At 53.6% G+C, this 19,095-nt stretch overlaps 1 protein-coding gene across 1 annotated transcript in view; it reads left to right on the top strand.

Annotated features, from left to right (window-relative positions):
• The window catches only part of LOC102445331 (aryl hydrocarbon receptor-like), a 33,442-nt gene that overhangs the window by 8,223 nt on the left and 6,124 nt on the right, over window positions 1-19,095 (top strand). The window contains exons 3-7 of the mRNA XM_075934063.1: window positions 10,364-10,479; window positions 15,156-15,245; window positions 16,942-17,065; window positions 17,305-17,435; window positions 18,170-18,372. Coding sequence (XP_075790178.1) covers window positions 10,364-10,479; window positions 15,156-15,245; window positions 16,942-17,065; window positions 17,305-17,435; window positions 18,170-18,372 — 664 coding nt within the window. The remainder of the gene's footprint in view (window positions 1-10,363; window positions 10,480-15,155; window positions 15,246-16,941; window positions 17,066-17,304; window positions 17,436-18,169; window positions 18,373-19,095) is intronic.

The raw sequence follows: 19,095 nt of genomic DNA, 5'->3' as shown, positions 1-19,095 counted from the left end.
GCAAAGTCTATGGGCTCCATCCCCCAACTGGGTTAACATGTGGAGGGCAAAAAGCCCCGGGCGTAGGCAGCGTTTGAAAGCAGTGGCCGGCTGCGTGGAGCAGCTAACTGGGCCCGGCCCCCCGCCCGCAGGACGGTGTGTGAACAGCTTGCCTTGAAACCACCTCATTAAGCAGCCGTGCCGGCGACAGGCTGGCCCGGTGCCAAAGGCTTGCTGGTTTGCAGCATTTGTCCAGCGGCTGAGCCTGCCCTCAGCCCTGGTGCCTGCTTTTCACAGCCGTGACCTGGTTTATTTTGGCTGGATGCTGGGCCCTCCGCTCTCCCTCCCCCCCCCTTTCTTTTTTTCCATGTGTTGCAAATTAGCGGAGGCATTCAAGGGACACCCCAAAAGCAGCCGGCCCGTTGCGGGAGTGGGATTCCGCCAGCGACGCTTGTGCGACGTCATTGCTCCAGTGTGACAGGGCGGCTCACTCGTCCCGGCGTGGAGCGGCGTGCCCTGGGGGCCTGGACAGGCCCTCCCCTGGGAGGAAGGCCCCAGAGCAGCAGGGGGAGCCGGCCTGACTTCCTGCTGGAGATGGCTGCTTTTTAGAGAGCCAGCCAAAGGCTCCCCTGGCTGCAGCCCTGCAACCAGAGCCTGGCCGGCTTGCTGCTTGCCCGCCTCCATCTCCGCCAAACCAGCCGACGCGTGTTCAGTTCTCCCCCAGCCTCGCCGGAGATCAGCAAGCTGGCCTGGAATCGGAGCCGGGCTCGGAGCGGCCGGGCCACAGAACGAGTCGTGCTGCTAACGCCAGCCCTCTCCCCGGCCAGGGTCTTGCCCTGGGCAGGTGCCGCCCCCCCGAAGGGGTCCTGCCTGCTGGGGGAGCTGCTCCCTGCTCACACGGAAGAGGCGCGGGCCGGAGGGCTGCCAAGCGACTGGGGGCAAAGGGGTAGGGGCTTTCCACTCAACTTTCCCCCGCAGCCCCGGGCCAGGGCTGCTGGGGGAGCTTCTGGAAAATGGCCTGGTGACCAAGTCCCGAGGCAGAATCGCGGCAGGAGGTGCATGGCCTCTGCGGGGGCCCTGCTGGCTGAAGTTCAGGTTGCCCCCGGCACAGACAGGGAGGCTGGGGACTTGGCTCCTGTGCTGGTGGAAAGGAGAGTCCCGGAGTCCGTCTGCGTCTGGGCTGGTCGAGTGGCGCCATGGTCGGCTGGTCAGACCAGAAGAAAACGCAGGAGAGGCTGTGTCCTTCTGGCTGAGCCAGCCCCTTCGGCAGGACTGAGCGCTTCGACCAGCCTTCCGCTTCCTCTGCGTTGGCTTCCCAGCGGCAGCATCCTGAGGTCCCTCTGGCCGAGTCCTCTTCCACTGTTGGCGCACGATCAGCTTTGCTGCCACCGGGGCTGGTACTCAGGGCTCCTGCCTAGCTCTCCAGGCTGCCAGTGTTTTGTGCCTCTGCCCTTTGCACAGCGACGGGCCATCAGCTCCATCTGTACTGCCTGCCAGCCTTCATGGGCTCTCTGAGGGCTGCTGTCCGCGTGCTTGTCCCTTCACCCTCCCGCGCCCCTGCTCCTTCTCACAGGAACAGAGACCAGCAAGGCCTGAAGGCCGGAGATGCACCAAATTCGATGTGTATTGGGGTGAGCGTCCGGCCAGCGTGAATCCAGCTTCCTTCCCTTTTCCCCCGGTTCCCTCGTTTGTTTTCCCACCTGCTTCCGGTTTGGCTGGAAGATAGACAGCAGTGTTCTCAGGTATGCCGTACCCAGTCGTTCCACTGAAACTTAACCAGCCAATCCTTGCGTATTGTGACGTGATCATCCGGCCAATCATAGCCCACCACCTTAACTGGCTTACACCAAGCCAAAATAATTATGCAGGAGACGGAAACAATCAAAGACCCAGACAGCGGTGAAGACATGCAGATTTCACAGCCCCAGCTATTGAGAAGGCCCGGGCCGGACAGAAAGCTATCCACCTGCATTTCTAGGCTCCTCCCTTTATCGGCAGGCCATTGGTGGGGTGGCTTTTCTCAGGGCCCCACACAGTTGGAATGAGCTTCATTTCAATAAAAGCCTTAGCCTGAGAGCAAAGCCTGCGGCAGGCAGTCTATGATTGTGATTCTTGGTCTTATATAGGCCTGAATATCTAGTCCCGATGCAGAAGGGAAAAAAGACTGCAGCTTTCATTTGCTACCACCCCCCATCCACTCTGCTCATAACACCTGGCTTGTCCTCGGCCCGCCTAGCACAAGTGCTGAGGTTTGTCCAGCGTCTCCTTCCAAATGAGTCCCGACAGACTAATCTGTTTGTGCATGGCATACAGCTCACCATATAATCCTTCCCATTCTTTCCCCTGACACCGTGCGGCCTCGGCTCAGCGGGCGGAGGAAATGCTGCTTGTTTGCAGACTCCTCCCCCTGCTTGCAAGATTTACCTCCGGAGACTCGAACCCTGACTTTCCTTGGTGTGCTTTGTGAAGGGGCTGGGTTCTGGGTTTCCCCAAACTGGCTGGTTAATTCCACGATTCAAAACCAGACTAGGCGGAGAGGGGCCATAGAAAGGTCTGACTACGTCCTTGTTGGCTCTAGAAAACCCTCCTCTTCCATGTAAGAAGCTAGGGTTTTCAGAAAGAGCTTTGCGTTTGTGTGTTGAGTTCTTTGGAAACTCTATTGGCCGTCGTAATGGGAGGTACTGGTTGCCTAGTATCTAGCCACTGTGGCTTGACTGAAATCAAAGCCATTTGAATCATTGATTTTCATCCTGATTTAAATCAGCAGAATGGGGGAGACACACACACACACACACACACACACACACCCCTTCATTTAAATAACCAATTTTAGTCTTGTGTTGCGTTGGTACTTTTAAGCCATTTTCCCAAAGAAAGGTTGATTCTCATTGGTGCGTAACCATTACAACATGTTGATTTGCAGCTGTCGTGCTTGATCTGGGGCTGCTTAGGATTTCAGATGTCCTTCTCGTCATGCTTCAGCAGGATCTCCATTGTCAGTCCTCCAAGCAACCTGTTGTGAGTTTCATTGTGATGGCCCATATGGAATCAGTAGGAGCCGTGCACACAATAATAGTGAATAACGTGTGCTGGGCATTTATGGTGGGCATATGTCCCAGCTATACAAACCACCACTCCATCTTCTTCAGCCTTGGTTGTCTGTGTTGTTTCCCATTTAGGGGAATGGGGTTAGGTACTGGAAATTGGGGTTTGTTTTCCAGCATTGACCCTGCTACAATCCCCCAGTGTAACTAGTTGCAGCCGGGATGCTAATGTGAACACACTGGACACGTTAAGTAAATTTTCACGTATCATTTTGAGTTTCTCTCCTTCTCAGCATCTTCTGTTTTTGTTTATAAAATCAGGTCCTGCTGCTCGATTCTTTGGAAGCTTTTGCATTTATTATTTTGTGTTTGTATTTATTGTATTGTGTGTGTATTGTATTTTGTATTTATTATTTATTATTTTATTATTGCTGTTGTTGTTGTTATTATATTGTCATCAGTGACAAGTGGGCCAACAAAAGAAGCTGTTTTCTCTAGCAGATTGTTGCAGGAAAGTAGGGGTTAATGCCAAGGCAGTGTGCAAGAAGAAAAGTTGCTTGGGACACCATCTGCTGCCCATCCTTTTCCCTGGAGCAAAAAATATGGGCTGTGCACCGTGCCCTGAAGGCAAACATTCTCAGGGGCTGGCAGGGGACCGGGCTCTCCAGCTGTGAGCTGTCCACGGATATTCAACCCCCCCCCAGCGCCTGCAGTGCTACTTAGTCAAGTCTCACGTCAGTTCGTCCTGCCGGTGTACACACTTACACCCGTGGTGAATAACGCGCAGTGTGTCCCAATTGGCCAGACAATCTGATGGACTCTAGCCTGGGTACCAGCGGATGCTAATTGACCTGCTGCTATGACAAGTACTCCACAGCTCAGCACCCGCCGTATCTACCAGCAGGAGGCACCGTGGAGTTCTAACTAACACACAGGGAACTCCTGCCTCTTAACTTACTTCAGCGTTTCTTCCAGCCACAACATCTGCCAGGCTGTAGCTGGTGCAAGTTCCATTTCTAATCACAGGCGGTCGGTCGGATTCTAACGTCTTTCCATATGAATTGTAGCCTTTGGATCCAGCGCTATCTCATGTCTGATTTAAGGAGGAGCGGTCGTATTTTTTCTTCTAAATTGTAAGGCTGCATTGTGGTTTCTTCCGACTTATCCCTTGTTTCCAAGATTGGGGTAGATATACAGGGGTGATCCTTTTTGCTACGTCCCAAAAACTATCCTACTGCTTATATGGAGTCTATTACAATGGAGTTCTAGGCATTACCCAAATCATCCAGTAAACGTACAGTGCCTAGCACAGCGTAACCCATCTCCAGTCTGGATGCTATGGAAATAGAAATAACCATCATAAATAACCATGCCTTTCCACAATAAATGGCTGATATTTCCAGATGTGTTTGTGAAATTTCCTCATTCTGCTTCAGCATGGATTTGATTCACCATCGGTACTTTTCAATGCTCCTTGCTAAATGTTGTATACATATACCCATTTAAAATGTGTAATTAAAGGGGCTTACAAGAGACTAATTATATGCAGCATAAACATCATTATATTTACATTTATAATTGCATTTTTTCAATGTGATCATTAATTATTAACAAAAAATACATGTTAGTAGAAATTGGGCTATATACAGATGCCATTTAGACAAGGGATTAATAATTCATTTAGTGAATGAAAGTCATGTCTCGGTGTGAGCTTTAGATTAGATGTGGAGGCTGTTGGGGAAACAATGAGTAAAAACTAAATTATTTATTACAACTGAACAAGGAGACTAATCTGTATTCAGGAAATAGTTGTGAGCTAGTGGAAAATAGAGATGGCATGTTATAATCGTGCAGAACTATGCATTTTTGAAAGCTGGATAAGAGTTAGTTTTGCTGTTTATTTCAGCAAATCTTTGTCTATTTCACTTGTGTACTTCTTTAGCACTTTGTGCACTCTCCTTAGCATATGCGCCAATAAGTCAGGTGTAGTTAGTGTTCTGTTATTGAGATTATCAAGTCTACCGCATTATTTAAATAAAATTAATGATCTTCAGCGTCCATTGCATGTGTTGTCTGAGCAGCAGAGTAAATATATGTCACCTGAATAAGAATATAAGAACATAAGAATATTGTACTATGTTATGTAGATAATACAAGACGTACCCAAGGTGCAAAAATATAGTTTTATACTGAATAGATGCCTTTTTAAAATACTTTTGCAACTTGCAATATGCAACTTCTGAAATACGTATATGAGATCATGCAGGTATTTTTGTTAGAAATGAGCACTGGCAAAATACCAAACTCCATGGGGTCCACCAGATGATGCATGCAGAATCAAGAAACTGAACTGGACTTTGGGTTCTCTGGCTTTCTAGAGAAGGCTTTGTATTTCTCATTGCTTCTAGCTGAAGATGGTAAAATCGAAATAGCTGGTGTATGCCAAAGTACAGAAACTGAATAGCCCTGGCCTAGATTCTGTGTGGGTCTGGTAAGAAGGGATTATATCATAGGCACCAGAGTCTCAGCTTGTGTAAATCGGCATGTCTGACGTCCATAGCACCCTGCTGACGTGGCCCTGTTGAGGGTCTGACCCTGCATGTCCTAGCTAGCAAGCAGGGCTTTTGAGGGGGAAAAGGTGGGACAACTGCAGGTATCTCATTGAAAGATTTGGTTTTTGTTCCAATTATTTTTTTAAGAAAGGTTGGTCTTTACTTCCTCCATGAGTCCCCTTCTCTGAGGTCTAAACTAGATGGCCACGTGTGATATTTGGGGCATTCTGGCTGTATTAAGCGTGGCTCAATTGAAATTGCTTGTCCATGCTGCAGTTTAACCACGATTAATGGCGATTCCCTCCAAATTACTCCGGCAGGGCTGTGTTAGGCAGATAATCCGAGTGGTTGGATCCCTTGCTGGCCTTTGGTGCTCAGAACATTCATATCCTCTCGTCTTTCATCAGAATTATTCAGACTGCTCTGGGCTGGGGTGACCCATCGATTATCGTGGAAGAAAAAACCAGCCATCCGGACTAGTTCTGATTGTTCTCAGGCCGGTATAAATCCAGGATGTGTGAAAGGGACAGGACAGGCTCTTCCTTAATGTCTTAGAAAAGTTGCTAAATGCCAGGCCCGTGAGGTGCCCTGGTGGCAGTGGGGCGGGAGCTGCACGTGTGTGTGTGAATGGGAAGCAAAGGGGCTGGCGGGAGAGGGACAGATCCTCTCAAAAATGTTAATACCAGATTTTTGGTACAGAGTAGTCTCGGGGCTAAAGCTCTGCAGGTTCAGGAGTTCAGCAGCAAATTTGATAGCCGGGAGGTGTCAGTTTGCTGTCATGTGAAGTAGCTTTTCAAGCCTGGAGCCTGCACAGCGCTGGTCTGAAATCAAAACTGTATCCACTAAAGCCCCTCCGCGTCCGCACTCTCCCGTCTGGTAGACAGTCTCGTGCACGGCCACACCGAGCCCCGCGAAAGCCAGAACGCAGAGCTGGACAGACCCAGGCCTCCTGTGGCTTGTTGGCTGCGTGAAGACCTCTTGTGTATAGAACGGGTCTCTGACCGCTCGAAGGAGAAACTAGCGGCGCTGGCGTGTGGAAGAGCTGGGGATCAGAGCTCACAAGCAGGTCTGGGCCTCAAATGCCTCTGGGAAGTTTCAGCTGTTTGGGAGTGAGTCGGCTAAAGTGCTGGCTGCCTGATTAGAGAACTTCCACCCGGAAACCCCGGAGCTGAATCCAATGAGGAGACTTTCGTGGCTGGATGAAGAGGCCTTTCGTAGAAGGCCATTTTCAGAGGGTGCGGAGAAGAGGCAGCTTCCTCCTTTGAGTCAGGCCACTCTGGCAGAAGGCCTTGCGCTGCCTGTTTCAGATCTGCCCCCGCCCCCCTCCTTGCCTATCCCAGTGCTGACGCCAGCCTGAGTGAACACCAAGAGAAGTGGTCTGGTTAGGCAGACGGCTCCTCTTTCCCACTAGCTGTCCCCACACACCTGGTGTACGGAGAGTCAGGGTTATGGACCCTTCCCACCATCTCTGGCACCTGCTTCCTCCCCGAATCCCCCTTCCCTCAGGTCACCGACCCCCGGAGACCCTAGTTGGATGCCCTCCTCCCGAGGTTCGCCAGCGGAGATGCGCTTCCCTCTCCTCGTGAGGTGGATCCCATCTCTTCCTAGCCGCCCCCTTCCCCTCTGCTCGGCGAGGGGGTGGAACTGGCTGCAGGGGCATTCGAAAGAGCCCGACAGGGACCGGACCCTGGCCACCCCTCGCCCGCATAGAGAGGAGGGGCCTCCTTTACCGCTCGCATCTCTGGACCGTACCAACCTTTGCGTTGCTGGAGGGGGACCCGACCAACGGTCCTGCCCCCATCCTTGTGCTTCTTCTGGGCTCCGTGCAAAGGACCAGGCCTTTTCCTGGGGAAGGAGAGTGGGTTCAGTGCCCACCATTGCTCACCACAGGAACAGACAGTACCGCCCTGGCGTGGCTGCAGTGGCTCCTCCCACAGGGCCTCGAGGGGTCGGATTCGTGCTGCCTTCTCGCCTGACCTGCTGCTGCTGCCTGGAGAGGGGGCATAACGACACCAACACGGTTGTTACCCCTGAGCTGTATCCCGCTAAGGCCCACCAAGACCCGGCTGCCGTCATGTTTTCCCCATTTGGAGCGGGTCTCAGTCTTCCTTCCAGCCTCCGCTTCCCTGGTGCAGCAGTGTGGTGAACGCAGCATTGACCCGCCAGTGGTGAGCAGAGGTGTGAAACCAGAAATGCACAGTGGCGTCACAGGACATGCCGATCAGAACCCTCTGGCTCTTCTGCTGGGTGGAGAGGGGGTGCTGTTTGCCAGAAGGCAGTACCGCCAGTGGTGGGGTAGGTGGCTTTGCAAAATGACCACAAGTCACTCTTTTTATAACAGGGTGGGGGGAGAAAATAAATGGCAGTGTACAAAACGCGTCTTCTCTCTCCTGCTTTTGCTGCCGTGACCGATGTCAGCCAATCCCAGCTACAGCCCCAAAGGCAAGTGGACTCCTGCCCTAAACTATAGCAGGGAACCAACGTCTCCATTAAAATCCAGGCCACAAACTTTTCCCTGCCACCAAAAAACTCTTCCCCTGCTGGAAAGCTTATTGCCAGCCCCAGGCCAGCAGGGGCTCCTGACGACATGCTGGATTTAGCTGGAGGGTAGCCAAGCGCCTTGTCTAAAAGGTCACGCTATTTTCCGAGTAATGAACTGGTTCCCTTTTGCAAAGTAACAGCACTTAGCCAGGCTCGGCCACAGGAAAGCTGCGGCATGGAGGGTGCGATTCTCGGTTCGCCAGCCCGTTGGCACGCTGCCGGCTTGATGCGCTGTGACAGTTCTGCTGAGTTAGTGACCCGGGGGCGGCAGCGAGCTATTTATAGAGACCGAACAGACAGCAGGGCTGGTCCGAGAGCCCGGCCGGGAAGAGCAGACTCACGTAGCTGCGCTTGGGGGTCAGTCGTTTCAGTAAGAACGTGCTGTCCGATCAAGGCCAGAGGAAGGCTCTTCATAGTCGTGTGGTGAGCCACGTCGGCGGTAAATCCCCGCTCCCTTTATTTCCCGTCGCTGATGGAATCTGACCCTCGCGTTTTCAAACATCTGCACCTGAAGGTTTGTAAATCCCGATTCCCAGGGCAGACTCTTAGCAGGCAGGGACGAACCCTTGTAACAGGGAAGCCGTACGTTCTCCGTTGGTGGAAATCAAGACACTGTCTAGTTCAGGGTTTCCCCACCTATGGATCTGGACCTAAATATAGGTCGCCATTACATTTCAAAAGGGTGTCCAGGTGTCTCCCTGGGTGGCTCTTCAGGAGCTAGTCACACATTTTTTGAATTGCCCTGGGTCACCAAGTCTTCCTGAATTGTCAAAATGGGTCCCCACCTGGAAAAGGTTGGGAACCGCTGGTCTAGTTCATCCCCCAGCTCGACCTGGGAGTCGCTGGACAGAGCTCGCTGGCCTATTGTGCTGGAAGTCAGGCTAAGATCAGATAAACAAACTGAGAGTTCTGGTGACGTGGGGCTCACGTTTCTGGCAGCCAATGTGGACACGAGGACACACTTTTCACGGTATCTGGCCCCGAATGCCCATTGATTTCAATTGCCTTTAAAAATCCAGCCCTAAATCCATTATCTGTTGGTCATCCCCTTACTGTTAGCATGTGGCAGAGAAATGGAGCCCGAGAGACCCAGACTTTGTCTGGATGTAACACCATCCGCCTTTCCTCCCTCATTCTGTTTTGATCTTGCGCCTTTTGCAGGGTTCCGTTCTCTTTCAAGAACTTCCAAGGCCCGAAGAAGTCGAATTATTCCTATTTCTCATCTGGTACTAAGGGTGCCCACAAAAATGAAGCCGCCTGTTAATTGTGCAGGGATACAGCACATGCCGTCTGTGGTTTGCATTCTGCACGTTGGAACGGTTTGCTCGGGTTATATACACACAGCGCACTGGTAAGCAACACTCCGGAGTGTTCCAGTGTTTTAGTAAACACCGTGGGCTATCACCCACCTCAGTTTTCTTGCAGAATTACTCCTCACTCTTCTCAACGGGCAGTTGTGCTTACACAGGGATGGGTCAGTTTGCGCCTGTAATGTTTAGCTGCATTAACGCTGTATTGGCCCGAAGTGACAAGTTAGCAACAGTTTTCAAAAACAAACGAGTCGCTTTCCTTAGAGAACCTCTGCTGCGGATTAGCCCTTTCACCAGACCCTAGCTAACGCCTTGCTTTCTTCCGGGGTACAAAATGTTAACCATCTCCGCTGCGTTGGTTTGGAGCCCAAACATATAGAACTGCCCGCAGCCAGGAAAGAAAGATGGCTTTGTACTTACAGTGCCGGATTGGGAATGAGGAGATCTGAGAGCAAATGCCAGCTCTGCCACCGATTCCTTTTATGACCTTGGTCAAGTCGCTCTAAAAATGTTTTTGCTGTGCCTCTGTTTCCCCGTTCCTTCACCATGCTTTGTCTGAATTGTCTGTCTTTAGTTATAAGACCTGTGTCAGGCTGGAATGTTGTAAGTGAAAGATATGTGCATCCCTGACTTTTGGTGGTGATTTAAATGAGCAGGGAGGAAGACTTGCCTTTTAACTCTTCAGTTGCTTTGCATTTGTATTTTCTTAGTGTCTTTTTTCCCTAAAGAAAGGCTCTTTCCCACTTAGGGCAGCTGGAACAATTTGTGGAGCAGGAGGAGAGAGCTACCAAACCACTCTGTAAGCCCTCGCCATGATAGAAACTACTGTAAGCGGGGGGGTGCAGCAGCTGGCTGGGTGAGCGACTCTGACCTTCCCAGCCGTGAGTTTTGTCAGGCTGGCTCTGCGCTCACCTCCCTCTGCTTTGCTTCCTTGCAGTTGCTCTGAAGAGTCACTGCGGCAAAGGGGGAGCGGAAAGGAGCGGCGACCGTGACAAGGGAAGGACCTTGGGACGGGCTGACGGCATCCTGCCCGAGGGCGAGCTGCTGTTACAGGTTGGTGCGCCAGGCTTTCTCCGTACTAGCGAGTCTGTTTGCCAAGGCTTGTCTGGGCCTTTCGTGTGATTTGGGCAAACTCCTCCAGAGCTGTTCTCTGGGCGGCAGGGGCGAGGAACGGCTCTTCCTCCGGAGCCACGGCTGTCATGGTGGGTAGCGTCCTGGCCTCCTGCTTCCGGTTTCCCTGGGGAGGCACGGAACACGGTGGAAGACCTCCCTCTTGAGGAATCCCATCTCGTCGCCTGGAAGACAGACAGGTCTCTGCATGAGTCTTAAGACTCCGGGTCCGTTCGTTGGGTGGCTCTGGTCCCGCCCTGAAACAAAAATGCCACCACTTGTTGTCTAGCCCTTGGTACAGGTTTCCTCAGTATCACACATGGGCACCCATATGAGCCACCTACATGAACAACAAAAGGTCCAGAGGTCTCCATTCCCCAGGCCTCCCCTCCCCAGTTTCAACCTCCCATCCCCAACCGCAGACCAAGAGGTGTTTTTGACATGAGCTTACAAGCTGCCAACCATGGAGCTTACCACTTCATTTGGCATGGGGTGTCATTCAGCACTCTTCCCCCCCCCCCAATATTTGCATTCTGATAGTTTGTAATGCTACCTCCTCCAAGACTTCTTCCATCCCCCTCCAGGGACCTCTGTGCTGACCGTATCTCACCCAGGAGATGAAAACTTTATTACAAGGAGCAATAGGACATGTAGCCAAGGACTACGTTGTGTCATGATTTTGTTGACGAATTTTCGACTGTATAATAGCCCTGTACCTCTACACTGATGTTTGGCAGTTGCGGATGTGAGGCTATGGGTGGGTGTCGCAGCTTTTTTGATGACTAGAGCAGCCAGCTCTGGACAGACAGATTTTACCGCGTCAATTGCAACGGAAGGTGTTTTCCTGCTGTCTGTGGCTAGTAGCTCGGGTTTTTTTTCTGTCTTTTTGTTTCAAGTGCAGAGAGCCACTGTGTATCGTGTGCTGCCATGCCTGGCTCCTGACTGGATTGCCAACTTCAGCCATCTCTTGCTTGGCTTCCCAAGTCTGTGGCCCGATGCCAACGCGTATTGTAGAATGACAGAACCATAACACTGATCAGTAGCCGGAAGGGATAATTGTGTATTAGTTACGGCTGTGGCAGCTGGGATTGTCCCCCGCAGCTTGTAGTGTAGGTGTGCCTTCCTTCTCCCTTCTCAGAGAGCTCTTGAGTAATGCAAAAGGGCTGAATTGTAGTGTAACTTAAACTCACTGCAAGACCCCTTCAATCAAAAAGCGAGGGTACCGAAAAGGTGGCTCTGTATTAAAGCAGGGGCTGCTGTTGCTTCTTGTCCCTGAGTGCTGCTGTGAGATGGAGAACGGGAGCGGGGTTAACGTCGCGCTCACCAGAAACGAACCCACTTTGCAATCCGTCCGGGTTAACAAAAGACAGTGGAAACACCGCGGGGGGAGGGGAATGCTCATTGTTGTCACGGTATAGAAATGTTTGCGCCAGGACCCTGCCCGGAGGGTTGAAAGCAGGACATTCATTAGCCTCGGCGGGAGATTCCCACACAGTGCTCTGAAAAGAGAGACCATTTGTGTCTCGATAAAGGGGATACAGATCTGGACAATGAGAAGGGAATTGGCAGCAACAATAGCCGAACTTGGCGAGGAGTGCGCGCCGGACGCTAATTCCTTCCGACACCTATACATTAGTGAGTTAGGAGCACAGGCCAGGCTGGATGTCCAAGGTTCGAATTGCCAACGGGGGTCAGTTACAGGACCAACGTTACTAATGTACCAAGCAGCAGGCACTTCTGGGGCAAGTCTGAGAACCTGTTAATACCGTCGGCTTTCTCCACAAGACGGAATCCGGCTGGGTACAATGCTACCTCCTCGTGACTGCTCTGGATTTCCCCTCGCCTTGGGAGCCAGAGAACAGCTAGCTGTGGGCGGGGCCGATTGCGGGGGTGGGGGTGCCCAGGCTGTCCGAGACAGCACGGCCCCCGGACACGCTGGCTGCTGCATTCCCATCTGACTGAGATGTCTGTGCTCGGCTGCCCTCACCCTGCTCCGTTGCCGGAGACTGCCAGCCCCAGCCATCCCACCCAAAGCCTCGTGGGATGATGTGAATGGAGTCTACTGAGCATGCCCAGCAGGGCCTGTTGGCGTTTCTGGGAGGACGGCTCGACGTGGCAGGGATTGTGGCCACCCGTAAAAAGGCAGCGTGGCCCAGTGACCCCAGACAGGGCTTTTCCCGCTGACTCTTCAGAAGGCCACAGCCAGGCTAACGCTGGGTGTGTGCCCTTAGCGCCTGGGCAGAATGCTCCTCCCTCGGCGCTTTGCAAAGCACAGGAGCAAGCGTGTCTCTGAGGGAGAAACTGAGGCACAGGGTGGCCCTGTTCACACTCCTCCGCACGACATACACAGCGCCTGACTCGGGACACTGGGAGGCAGCAGGGCTTGTGCCGAAGGAAGCATCGTTTCTGGCAGAGGCTCATTAACGACATTGCCTCGTTTCTCACCTGCCTGCTGTCTTTCCTTGAGCACCCCGCTGGGCCCCTGGAGGCAACATGAGGGCCCCTTCAGAGTCACCAAGCAAAGACGACGGAGAAGTTGAAATCTCTCCTGAAGAAAAGGAGGAGGGAGGGGAGCTGGCTAAAAATATACTGGCCAGTGCACATTCCTGTGTGGCAGGACAGACAGCCCCCTGGTCCCGCTGATTGTGCTGCCACTGAATTCCAGAGAGGGTGGGAAGGAGCTGTCTGAAAGCTGGGTGCCATTACTCAAGCATCGAAAATGTCTCAGCTGTTCTGTTCTGGAGTCCTTAGTGCTCTGCATTCTATACAGGCCACAGGGCGTGACACCCCCCAGCTAGCTAGCGTCGCTGTGTTTGGGCTGGGAACGTGCATGGATGAGCACACACATTTTACTCCACGGCATTGATATTGTGCACAGCTATGTACCAAATGAGATGGCTGTGTTCAGAGGGACACCACGGTGGGAGGGAGGGGGGATGTCTGTAGCTTTTGTGTGGGTGCATTGTGAGTGGTTGCTTGCTTATACATGCTCCCCAATGGAATCCTGTGAAATTAGCTCTTCTTTGTTGTACATAAAATCTGGCTCAAAAAGGTTATGTTAGGGTAGCATGGAGCACCAGGAGGTACCAAAAATAGCACTGTCGTTGAAAACTATTGGTTTTTTCCCCTAATACCTTTTTAAAACATTGCTTGCACCCTGGATCTAGTGGTAGCCCTTATGATTATTTTCTCTCAGACATTGTAAATGGAATCACAGAACACTGGAACTGGAAGGGACCTCGAGAGGTCATCGAGTCCAGTCCCCTGCCCTCACGGCAGGGCCAAGCACCATCTAGATCATCCCTGATAGATGTCTCCTGTGATGGAGATTCCACAACCTCCCTGGGCAATTTATTCCAGTGTTTAATCACCCTGACAGGCAGGAAGCTTTTCCTCATGTCCAGCCTAAACCTCCCTTGCTGCAGTTTAAGCCCGTTGCTTCTTGTCCTATCCTCAGAGGCCAAGGAGAACAATTTTTCTCCCTCCTCCTTGTAACACCCTTTTAGGGTATGTCTACACTACCCCACTAGTTCGAACTAGCGGGGTAATGTAGGCATACCGCACTTGCAAATGAAGCCCGGGATTTGAATTTCCCGGGCTTCATTTGCATAAGCGGGGAGCCGCCATTTTTAAAACCCCGCTGGTTCGAACCCCGTGCAGCGCGGCTACACGGGGCACGAACTAGGTAGTTTGAACTAGGCTTCCTAGTTCGAACTACCGTTACTCCTCGTGAAATGAGGAGTAACGGTAGTTCGAACTAGGAAGCCTAGTTCGAACTACCTAGTTCGTGCCCCGTGTAGCCGCGCTGCGCGGGGTTCGAACCAGCGGGGTTTTAAAAATGGCGGCTCCCCGCTTATGCAAATGAAGCCCGGGAAATTCAAATCCCGGGCTTCATTTGCAAGTGCGGTATGCCTACATTACCCTCCTAGTTCGAACTAGGAGGGTAGTGTAGACATACCCAAAGATATTTGAAAAGTGCTATCATGTCCCCTCTCAGTCTTCTCCTTTCCAAACTAAACAAGTCCAATTCTTTCAGTCTTCCCTCCTAGTTCATGTTCTCTAGACCTTTCATCATTCTTGCTCTTCTCTGGACCTCCTCCAATCTCTCCACATCTTTCTTGAAATGGGGTGCCCAGAACTGGACATGAGACTCCAACTGAGGCCTAATCAGGGTAGAGTAGAGCGGAAGAATGACTTCTCATGTCTCACTCACATATATTCACATGTTTATGCAGTTTCGTGACTCCTATTAAGCCCTTGACACCAGTGACACTGAGTTCCTCAGGGTAAGTATGTGTTGTGCATCTTCTTTCAACTTACTGCTTTTCATTAGATTAAAGTCCCTTTCTTCTTGTGTGAAAAGCCTTTAGTAAAAGCCAGGGGCTGATCTCAGGCAAGCAACAAACATTCACAGAAGCCAGCAACCTGCCCCTGGTTTTAATTAAAACTACGCTGGGGCGGTGAAGACGAACAGTGCGACCAGGACTTGCAGAAAGCTGTCCTGGGGGACCTGACTTGCAGATAGAACAAGATCTCTCCTCTCTTGCTTCCCATCCACATGCAGTGGTGTCGGGTCGGGAGCTGGATTGGGGTGCTGACTCTGTCCCCCTCTCTCCTAGGCGCTGAATGGCTTCGTGCTGGTGGTGACATCCGAAGGGGAGATATTTTATTCCTCGCACACGATTCAAGACTATCTGGGGTTCCACCAGGTGGGTAGGATGGGCCATAACATTGTAACCTGGCTTCTCTTTTGCTGCTGGCTTTCTGGTTTGGGGTAGCTGGTAAAACGTGTCATCTGACCAGGGGAACAGCTGATGGCCAGTGGGCCTCGGGCTCCTCTGACGTGAGTGGAGGAGACCGCTGAGCAGTTGGAGGAATAGCTCCCGGCACCACTGCTGCTTGTCCAGAGTACCCCCAGCCCTCAAAGCCTCAGGAGCAGGTCTCTTCGAGCTGCTGAGGGAGCGCTGCTCCTTGAGGATTAGAGGGTTAGGGGGCTAGTGCTGCAGTCCAGGCCGTGCTAAGGGCTGACTGCCCTCGGCCCCGCCCCTTCCGCCCTCGGCCCCGCCCCTTCCGGCGGCACAGAGCCAGCCCCCTCGCCTTGCGCAGGGTCTGCAGTGGCTGTTGACCCAAATGTTTCTGTTCCTAAAAGCCGCTGGACTCCTCCGGGCTGGTTTCACATCCACAGCCTGGCTCCCCTGGTCCGAGGCCAGCAGAGAGAATTGCTCTTGGCACTGGAAATAAAGAGCGGGGCTGACACGCAGGCCAAGAGATCGACTTGAGCTCCCGTCTGCAGTGCGTGGGGCAAGGGGTGCGGTAACTCAGCCGAAGCCAATGGAGTTACTGTGGATGTGCCCCCCTTGAGATGAAAGCAGAGGTTGACTCTAGGGAGTCTGCCTGTTGTCACTGTGACCATGGCCGGGCAGGGGGTCACAGCCCCTTTCCGGAGCAGTTGCCATGGCGACTACCGAATGAACAAGGACAGCTAGCAATGGGTGTGCCCCCTTCCATCTCTGCATGCCGTCCCTTGTTACTCCCAGGGTGCAGTGGGACAAGCTGGTTCAGGGAGGAGAGACAAATGTGACTGGCAGAAAAGACTCGGTGGCGGCCTCTTGCCGCAGGCCTGCCCTGGCACACGAGCTGGAGGGCCGGCCGTTGCGGGGTGGGAACAGAGTGCTTCCCAGAAGCGCCAACGTCTCCCGGGTTTCGCGCGCTGGATACAAACCCCTTCTCGTCGTCAGCCACTGAACACTGAGCTGTGGTGATGGAAAACCAAACCGGAACATGGTTTAGTTCTTCCAGGGTTATCCGTGAAACCCTTAAGCAGCCTGCAAAACAACTGGACCCAAAAAGGGGCAAAGCAACGAGTCTGTGGCTCAGGCCGGAGCTCAGGGCCAGGCAGCAAACACGGTTAAAGAGCACCAGGCCTTAGTCAGGGCAGGGCAACAAAGGTCTATGGCCAGGGCCTAGGTTCACGGGGGCACCACAAGGGGGTCGGGCACCCTGGCTCCTTGGCCCTGAGGGGGCGAGACTGCCCCTGGACCCCATCCGACCTGCCCATCGGGGTATACCTGACTCGTGCTTGTGGCCCGGACGGTCCCGCTAGGAAAGCAGGTCCTGCCCCTGAGGGGAAGGGTGGTGGAGACTGGCCTGTTGGGAAGCCCCGTGGCCGTCGCCGGCTGTTGGAGGTGAGGGCTGCAGCCGGCAGCTGGTTAAAGAGCCTGTAAAACAGGGAAATCATGATGTGTGCGCACAGCAGGCCACCTGTACCCACCCTGGCCAGGCCCAGATCCCACTGCTACCTTGCCCCACATGGAGCCCCCTCGATCTCAGAGGGGCGAGACCCCCAGTCGCTGCAGCTGCCGGGGCCGCACAGTTGGACTCACCTGTTGCTCTGCCTCCTTCCAGACCGACGTGCTGCACCAGAGCGTGTTTGAGCTGATCCACACCGAGGACCAGCCGGAATTCAGGCGCAACCTTCACTGGGCCCTCAGCCCGCCCCCCGCGCCCGAGAGCGCCCCGTCGCCAGAGGGTAGGTGAGGGGCGAAAGAAGGGGACCCGGCGTAGAGCCGGCCTGTTCTGGTGCTTGCCCAAAGGCCACGCGGTCTGTCCTGGGACTCTTCCCGGCGCCCATGGAAGAGTTGCTTTGAAAACGCTGCCGGCTTAGTCCTGGGCAGGGCCTGCCCTGAGGCGCTTGGGCCCGGCCCTTAGGAGGGAGACGGTTGGATCCCCAGGCTTACCGCGGGCTCTGCTTTATCTCGCGCCACGTAGGTGACGTGGGCGCCGGCTCCTCCCTTCCGGCCTACGAGCCCGGCCAGCTGCCTCCTGAGAACTCCGCTTTCCTGGAGAGGAGCTTCGTGTGCCGGTTCCGCTGCCTCCTGGATAATTCCTCTGGCTTCCTGGTGAGTAAGACACGGCATCGGAGGTCCCTCAGCAGGGGCGCGGCTTGAGTGTGTCCCCCCCCCCCGTTGTTGGCAGAAGGGGGCCCCCACTGCTCCGCCAGGGCAGCCTCTCCCTGCCAGGACAAGGGGGCTGTCTCTGTGGTAGGCCTGGTTTCCTTGGAGACTTCACTCAGTCCTTGGCGGCCTGGACCAAAGGCCTTCTCCACACCAGCCTTGTTCTTCTGCCCCCCTCCACTTCTAGCCCCTCTCCTCCAGTGGGCCCGCTCGTCAGGACAGACCCCAGGCAGTCTGAGCCCTCGTCCTCCAGCAGGGTCGGACGCCGTCCTCTTCCTCGGTGCTGCTGCTAAGGGAGCTGCGCCTGCAGCCGGGCCATGGGGGACAGTTTAGAACCGTGGTTCCCAACACGGTGCCCGCGGGCGCCATGGCAGCTGTGGGAACCTACCAATCCCCAAGCACATGACCTGCCCGGCGCCGAACCGGAGAAGTTGCCGGCCCCCCGGTGCAGCCGCAGCGGAGACCGTCAGGGTCTGAGGTCCTGGAGGGAGGAAGGATCCAGGCCGGTGCCAGGGGATTTTTGTCACTCCCCTCGGGAAATCTCCGCCTAGCACACAACCAGGATGGGGCACTGGCCATTGGCTTTTCTCTCCTCCCCTGCCGATTGCTCGGTACAAATGCTGCCTCCCTTGAAACAGCCCAGCAGGCTCCAGAAGTGACTCCTGATTTCCCCCTTCCAGGCTTTAAACCTTCAGGGCAGGTTGAAGTTTCTCCACGGCCAGAAGCAAAGGTCCGAGGACGGGTCTCTGCTGCCGCCCCAGCTGGCTCTCTTTGTCATCTCCACGCCCTTGCAGCCCCCCTCCATCCTGGAGATCAGGACCAAAAACATGATCTTCCGAACCAAGCACACGCTGGACTTCACCCCCTTGGCGTGCGATGCCAAGTGAGTACAGGAGCTGGGACGGCTCAGATTGGCGGGGGGCTCTTAAACAGGATTTCCCCAGGGCTCTTGCAAGCAATACAGCACAGCTACAGGCTGAACCTCTCTCGTTCAGCACCCTCCGGACCTGGCTGGTGCCGAATCAGAGGATTTGCCGGACCACAGGAGGTCAATATTGTCTAGCAGCATCACCAACACTGCCCCTGCTTACTGGGCTGTGAGAGAACATTTACGGGTGAATTAGAGCTAAATCACAGCACAGAACACTGAGCACCAGGTCTGGGGGATGTAAAAAAACTTCACGGGACTGCGGGAAACTTGGCCACACCCGTGCTAAGTGGACATCTGGCGAACACAAATCACACTGGACCATGGAGGTTGCTGGACCAGAGTGTGCCGGACTAGAGAGGTTCAATCTGTAGCTGACATTTTGTTGACAAGGGTTTGGAGGAAGAAAATGACTTGGGTTTTTTGCAACAAAAAAAAAAAAGAAAAGCAGGCTGTTTTTCTTGGGGGGGGGGGGGGGGCATGTCTACACTAGCCCCTCGTTCGAACTAGGGAGGCTAATGTAGGCATTCAAAGTTGCAAATCAAGCCCGGGATTTAAATATCCTGCGCTTGATTTGCATCTTCCCGGCCGGTCGAACTACCTGTTATTCCTCCTGGAATGCGGTTTAACAGGTAGTTCGATTTAGGGGCTTTAATTCAAACTACTGGGTCCCTGTCG

This window comes from Pelodiscus sinensis, chromosome 7 (genome assembly GCF_049634645.1).
Source record: "Pelodiscus sinensis isolate JC-2024 chromosome 7, ASM4963464v1, whole genome shotgun sequence".
In the NCBI taxonomy this organism is placed as follows: domain Eukaryota; kingdom Metazoa; phylum Chordata; order Testudines; family Trionychidae; genus Pelodiscus; species Pelodiscus sinensis.
The sequence above is the reverse complement of the archived record's forward strand: the minus strand, read 5'-3'. Positions and strand labels throughout refer to the sequence as shown.